The sequence below is a fragment of the Callorhinus ursinus genome, unplaced genomic scaffold (assembly GCF_003265705.2).
Source record: "Callorhinus ursinus isolate GAN/ISIS: 27379988/994484 unplaced genomic scaffold, GSC_fseal_2.0 scaffold8, whole genome shotgun sequence".
Lineage (NCBI taxonomy): Eukaryota > Metazoa > Chordata > Mammalia > Carnivora > Otariidae > Callorhinus > Callorhinus ursinus.
In genome coordinates this window covers 61,549,947-61,557,314 of record NW_027397070.1, presented here as the reverse complement: position 1 = coordinate 61,557,314, position 7,368 = coordinate 61,549,947, and the positions used below count along the sequence as shown (strand labels likewise).

The following is a 7,368-nucleotide window of genomic DNA, read 5'->3' as shown; positions in this document are numbered from 1 at the left end:
CTTAGGGAAGTGATGGTCCCTAAGAAGCCAGCAAGGGTCCCCTAGCAGTTCATGCTCAGCAAACCTCATTCCCTTTTTTAAAACAGAATTGCTAGATTGGGAAATGCTATAGATAACATGTGTTTTGATGTTAGTAGGACATCTGACAAGGCCTCTTACCAAGTTTTTGTGGATGGGGCCATGTATGCTGAGTGGGAGAAGCTGGTGACACCCCAAGTTAGACAATCAGCAGTGGCCCCAAAATGTTGAAGAAAGAGAAGCAGATCGGGACCAACCTGGACAGAGCACTCACTCCAGCCCGTGTCTTGGTGTTTTATTGATGACTCTGATAAAGTCAAAGAAGTCACAGTCAGCAGACACGTAGTTGTCAAAGCTGGGAGGGATACTTCATACTTTACATAGTAAAATTAATGTTGGAAAAGATCTTGGACAATGGATGACGATTTAAGAGGACACGTGGATGACCTTGTTCTCCATTAAGGGGGACTCGCAGTCCAAACACGGGACGAAGAAGAGGGTGTTAGCAACCTGTGTACCCCGGGTTGTTTTTGTTGATGCCAAGTCAGTTTGAACCAAAAGGCTGATGTGGCCACGGAGGAGGAGACCAAGCGTTTGGCGGCAGAGTCACGTGACATAGGAGGAGCCCTTGAAAGAACCCGGGTGCTCCTCCTGGGAAAGAGGACACCAGCACTGCTAGGAGGGGGAGCTGTTTTCACGAAAAGGAAGCTGGTAGCCATGTAGAAGGGGGAATGGTAGCCCAGGGCTGCAGAGGGGAGAATCATATAGGGTAGCCGATTTGGGTTCAACTCAAGGCAGAACTTTCTTTTTTTTAATTTTTTTATTCTTATTTATTGAGAGAGAGAGAGAGAATGGTAGAGAGAGAGCATGAGAGGGAAGAAGGTCAGAGGGAGAAGCAGACTCCCTGCCAACCTGGTGAGCCCGATGCAGGACTCGATCCCGGGACTCCAGGATCTTGACCTGAACCGAAGGCAGTCACTTAACCAACTGAGCCACCCAGGTGCCCAAGGCAGAACTTTCTAACACTGTGAGCTGTTCAATGGTGACCTGGGCTGTTTAGTGAGGTTAGGATTCCCTTTTGTCCGTGGAAGTGCATAATTCGCTAGTTATTAAAGATATTTCGGAGGGGATTGTATAGGATAAGGATTTGGACACAGTGACAATCATGAGAATAACCAACTTTTATTTTATTCTCACAACAACCCTGAGAGGTAAATATTATCTCCTTTTTGAAGATGAGGAAACCGAGAGGCAGATTGGTTAAGTGATTCATCCAAGGTCATCCAGCAGGTAGGTGGCGAAACCAAGACAAAGACCAAGTCTTTCATTGCAGGCCTAACTCTCTCCCCTCTTCCAACCTTGGAGTTTTATATTTTTTTATTTTTATTTTTATTATTTTTTTTAAAGATTTTATTTTTCAGAGAGAGAGAGAGAGAGAGACAGAAGCAGGCAGAGGGAGAAGCAGGCTCCTTGTTGAGCAAGGAGCCCCGATGTGGGATTTGATCCCAGGACCCCAGGATCATGACCTGAGAGGAAGGCAGATGCTTAACTGATGGAGCCACCCAGGCGCCCCAACCTTGGAGTTTTAAAATGGAAACAATCTCTGGTCCAAGATGGGTCCCTGGACAGTTTTGCTTTCAAGATCCTCAATTTGCTCTATTTGTAGAAAACAGGCATATTGATTTTCTCTCCCTCCTTTTCCTTCAAGAAGGTTGATACTATAAGTGAGGTCCATGGACTAGTCATTTAAAACTCTTCTTACTCCCCAAATAGCGCTATGTAAATAGAATATATGTTTATTTTTATTATTATTTTTTTTTAATTTGACAGAGAGAGACACAGCGAGAGAGGGAACACAAGCAGGGGGAGTGGGAGAGGGAGAAGCAGGCTTCCCGCCGAGCAGGGAGCCCGATGCGGGGCTCCATCCCAGGACCCTGGGATCATGACCTGAGCCAAAGGCAGATGCTTAACGACTGAGCCACCCAGGCGCCCCTATTTTTATTATTTTTTTAGAGAGAGAGAAAGAGGTTGGGGGATGGGCAGAGGGAGAGGAGAGAGAGAATCTTAAGCAGACTCCATGTCCAGTGTGAAGCCTGACAGGGGGCTGGATCTCAAGACCCTGAGATCATGACTTGCGCCGAGATCAAGAGTCGGACGCCTAACGGACTAAGCCACTCAGGCGCCCCTAATATATGTTTAAGTTAAAGTAACCTCATATTTTGAATAGGTAATACATGCTCATGGTACAAAATTCAAATTTTACCAAAAGGTGAGCAGTGAAGAGCAAATTTTCCTTTCACTTCTCTTCCCCAGCTGCCTACCCAATTTCCTTCCCAGGAGACAAACTATGCTAACAGTTTCTCATGTATCCTTCATATACACAAGCAAGAAGTTGTGTATATATATATTTTTCTCAAATGGTGACATGTGCTACACACTTCTACAACTTGCTTTTACACTTACTAATATATTCTATGGAGCTATATAAAATTACCAATATTCTACCGTTTTGACTGCTGGAAATCCTTCAATATTAAGCACACAAGGAGCTGGTTCAGTCCTTTTTTAGAAAAAATAATAAAGTATAACATACATAAGACTTCATGAATCCTAAGTGGACACTCCTCTGTGTAACCAGGACCCAGATTACTAATTCGAATGTTATCAGCATCCAGAAGTGCCCCTCGAAGTCACTACCTCATTCAGAATTCTATGTAAAAGGACTCGTCCAGGATGTACTCTTAGCGTATCTAGGTTTTTTTGTTGGTTGCACAACAGTCCGGTTTCGGAAGTCCCCTCCTTTGTTTAACCCTATTGGTGTCCAACTGATGGATGTTAAGGCTGTTTATAAACTTCGGCAATTGGGATCAGTGAACAACCTTGTAAATATAATGTATTTAAAAAAATGTTTTATTATGGGAAATTTTCAGCATATACAAAGTAAATAGAATAGTATAGTAGACATCGGCTTTGACAACTATTAGTATCCTGACGTTTTTGTTGAATGCATTTTTATTTTTATAATTTTAAACGGTTTTATTTGTATTTAAGTAATCTCTACACCCAACACGGGGCTCCGACTCATGATCCTGTATTTAAGAGTAGCACGCTCTTCTGACTGAGCCAGCCAGGCGCCCCATATGCATTTTTAGAGTAGGATTTCATTTACTTACTAAAAAGACGGCCTTTGAGAAGGCTAACTATGTAGACTTTGGAGTCTCAGTTGTGTCAGTGAATAGCTGTGTGACCACGGGGAATTACCTAACCTCTCTTAATCCCACGCCAATAAAATAGAGATCTCATTCCTATGGCATACAGTTATGGTGAGGACAGAGGACCTCATCAGGGCCTTTCCAGCTGTAGGTAGGGTTTTGTTGATGGACCCAAGGGACGATGCAGGTGGGGAAGGAGAGGCTCGGACTACTGCCAATCCCACGATGGTCTTTTCTAGAATAGTGTCTTTGGTAAAACTTCATCTCACGAAAAGTTTCCGGTGCTTAAAAACAGAAAGAAAGGAAGAAAAAGAAATAATTCGAACCGCCCCACCCCCCATACAATGAACGTGAAACACTGAACATAATGCTTTTAGGTTCTTATCCATCATTCTGCTTTCCCCGACTGTCCTTTTTTGTCTTTTCAAATCACCATTTCACTTGTTAAAATCCCTTTCGAGCCAAGGAACACTTTAAAAAAATTATAATTTTTTCCAGCTTTATTGAGATCTACAATACGACACCGAGTCCGGGTAAGGTGGGCTGCGTGGGGATTTGTGACTGGACACCGTTTCATTAAAGGAGGAACGTGTCCCCCCGAGAATCAGGGGGCGAGGGCCGGGCGGAGCGCGCGGCCTCGGGAAGGTTTGCATTAGCCAGATTCCACCGTCCTCCTCGTCCCCACCCCCTCGTGCTCCCCACCCCTTCTTCGAGAAAACCGTGAGTCTCCCGTGGCTTCCCCCAAGCCTCTGCTTTACTGGGTCTGGCTCCCCAGTACACCCTCAGACTCGGGGCCCGGTCGCTGCGTCTGTCCTGAGTTCAAGTCGTCCGTCTCCGGGACGACGACTTCCGCGGGCGTCCCCAGCCTCCCAAGGGCTAGGGTGCCGGATCCTCCTCCCCCGCCTCGGCCTGGCCGCCCCGGCCGCCCGGGGCAGCGCCGTCCTCGCTGGGTGGGAAGTAAAGGGTCAACGGGACCTCCCAGCCCCCCGCCCCCCTGCACTTGCCCGCCAATCGCCTCCGGTAGAGATGCGGGGAGCGCGAGTGCGGCTGCTCCGGCGGGGCGGCGGGACGCGGCTCTCCTCCCAGCCGAGCGCTGGGTCCTGGCAGACGCCCCAAGATTGTTGTGAGGAGTCTAGCCAGTTGGTGAGCGCTGTAATCTGAACCAGCTGTGTCCAGACTGAGGCCCCATTTGCATTGTTTAACATACTTAGAAAATGAAGTGTTCATTTTTAAAATTCCTCCTCCAATTGGTTTAATGCTGAATTACTGAAAAGGGCTAAGCAAAACCAGGTGCTTTCTCTGCGGGCTCTCCAGTGGCTCGGAGGACCCAGGCTCTCTCCTTGTCCTCCCCACGACTGGCTCGTCCCCCTGGAATAAAATACGGGGAGCCCCAAGGGCCCAGAGGGAGCCGAAGTTCAGGGCCGGCTCCGAGGTCCTGCGCAGCCAACTTTTTCTTTTTCCCCTTTGTTGCTCCTGCTCACACATCTTGGACATGCCAGGATTAAAAAGGTAGGTTCCCCCCTGCTCAGGACTTTTTTTCCTCCAGGGTCTGGAAACCTTACTAAAAACCTGATGGGTGGAAAATGGCTATGGCTGGGATTCAGAGGCTGTGTCAGGATATTGGAAAAGGCATTAGCTAGTGATGCAATGATACTGTTAATTGCAAAAAGCTGCGCCTCTGTAATTTCCATCTTGAAGCCTTCTTTTGGGAGTGGGTATTTTATAATACGGCTTCAGAAGGCAGCATCTGAGAGAAGTCTGCAAAAACCTCAGAGCTGGATGTTCACTCTTTCTTTTCTGAAAGGGCAGCAAATTTGTGTGTCGTTTCGGAGTGTGTGTGTATATATATACATATATATATATATGTATATATATACATATATATATATATGTGTGTTTCTAAAGCTGGGAGACCAATTACTAGTTCATTAGCAATCATTTTGCTGCATTGGCTGTTGGACAAGCGGACGGGCTAGCCGAACATCCTGAAATTGGATTTGCTCTATGTCTGTGTGGGATTCACAAAGGGCATGCGACCCAGAAGTTTCAAGCCAATGAAAAGTGGGGACTACAGACAGAAATACATGTAAGCAAACGTTTTGCTATTCTTTAAGGAAATGGCAATTTCAGTCAAGGAATCCTTAAACCTTGAAGAACTTTATCCAGATTATATCTGCACGGTCTTTAGTGAACTCTTAAAAATGTAGCTGCTTTAGACAGATGAACTGTGTGTCGGGGGGGCAAGGGTGGTCCTGTACTGGGGACCGGCACTTCTCTGACAGATAGCCCTGAGACTCAGCTGGCCCCTCTGGCTTTCCTTACACTGTAGGCTGGTGCACAAAATGGGTGGACCCACCTGTTTTTGAAAGTTCCAGGGACCAGTTATGAGCATCCAAGTCTCCCCTAGAATTTCTATAGTTCCTTTATTTTTAGAGTTTTCTGGAGTTCTTCATGACAAGGTGTAACTGTTCGGGAGACTATGAGAGAGCAGCAGGGCGTGGGTTCCTTCACTTTCGGAAAACCCTCTCGATCCATCGGCCTGAAACTTACTTGGTCCCCAGGACTCAGCTGTGGTTCTTCCAGGAGGCCGGGCTTCAGGCTGGACCTTTCCGAGGAGACCTGTCCCAGGGCTGCCCTCCAGCCAAAGGGAACTGGGAGTAGGGGAGTCGGGGGAGAAATGGGGTTAGCATGCCTTTTCCACTAGCTCTTGGAGCCCACTGCATTCAGTCAGGCTGTTCTGTCTCCAACATAAACGAGACAGGGTTTTATAACCAAGCGAAAGGAAACTTCATGTGAAGAAACAGGAAAACATTGAAATTCATAATATACAGCTTGGAAAATAAATTTGTTATTGTTCTTCCATTCCTTCCAGATATAAATCTAGCCATCGCAAATATCAAAAAGCCCTGGGATTTGGCTCTGCCCTTTATAAGGTCAGAGCTGTCTCTGGCGTTCTAGAACCTGGCTCACACTGGCACTCATGAAATGAAAATGTGTGGACTCTCAGGGTCTTTATTCTTTTGATCGGGGACTAGATGAAGGAAGTGGGCCTGTGTCTTCTAGCACAACGTCACGGTTCTGTTCTCCCTGGAGGATGTCAGCTCAATTCCAGGGCCCTCCAACTACCCAGGGTTGCTAATTCAGATGAGCCTTGTGTCCTGGATTGAGTCAGCTTTGTCATCTATCGAACATTCTTTTTATGAAGGGAGGGATTATAAAGTGGAGGTGTATATTGATAGTAGCAGGTCTTCAAGATCACCTCCTCTGGGAAGTCGTCTCTGACCTTCCTGTACCTGCCTCCAGCTCGGCTCTCATGGCTCTCACTGGGTATTTCTCTTAGTGCCCTTACCAGTGCATATCGACGTTATCAGTTCAGGTGGTTCTCGAGCCAGCTCCCCAGGGCAGCGATTGGGTCATAGTTTTGTTGCTCTTCTGTCTAGGGCCCATGCTTGCAAGTAGTAGTTGCTCGGATAAATCACTACTGAACTGAACAATAATAGCGCTAAATAGCTCTTCATTTACATAGATATTTTTTAAACCATTGTAATAATTTTTAAAAGATTTATTTATTTATTTTAAAGATTTTATTTATTTAATTGACAGAGAGAGACAGCAAGAGAGGGAACACAAGCAGGGGGAGTGGAAGAGGGAGAAGCAGGCTTTCCGCTGAGCAGGGAGCCCTATGCGGGGCTCGATCCCAGAACCCTGGGATCATGACCTGAGCCGAAAGCAGTCACTTAACCAACTGAGCCACCCAGGCGCCCTATTTATTTATTTTGGAGAGAGAGTGAGAGAGCGAGCAGGGGGAGGGGCAGAGGGAGAGGGAGAGAGAGACTCTCAAGCAGACTCCCCACTGAGCACGGAGTCCAACTCGAGGCTCAATCCCACAACCCTGGGATCATGAGCTGAGCTGAAGCTAAGAGTCAGACGCTTAACCACCTGTGCCACCCAGGGACCCCTAAACCATTATAATCGTTAAAAAAAATTTTTTTTTAAAGATTTTATTTATTTATTTGAGAGAGAGAGAGAATGAGAGAGAGAAAGCACATGAGAGGGGGGAGGGTCAGAGGGAGAAGCAGACTCCCTGCTGGGCAGGGAGCCCGATGCGGGACTCGATCCCAGGACCCCGGGATCATGA

The 7,368-nt window shown here is 46.7% G+C and overlaps 1 protein-coding gene across 2 annotated transcripts in view; it reads left to right on the top strand.

The window, feature by feature from the left end:
* Positions 1-4,292: 4,292 nt before the first annotated feature.
* Positions 4,293-7,368, top strand: part of FBLN5 (fibulin 5) — a 77,039-nt gene continuing 73,963 nt past the window's right edge. Inside the window, exons 1-2 of one of the 2 annotated variants that reach the window (XM_073895794.1) lie at positions 4,293-4,739; positions 5,136-5,316. In XM_073895794.1, coding sequence (XP_073751895.1) covers positions 5,261-5,316 — 56 coding nt within the window. In that variant the 5' untranslated portion in view covers positions 4,293-4,739; positions 5,136-5,260. The remainder of the gene's footprint in view (positions 4,740-5,135; positions 5,317-7,368) is intronic. The other variant, XM_025870453.2, reaches the window with a different exon arrangement.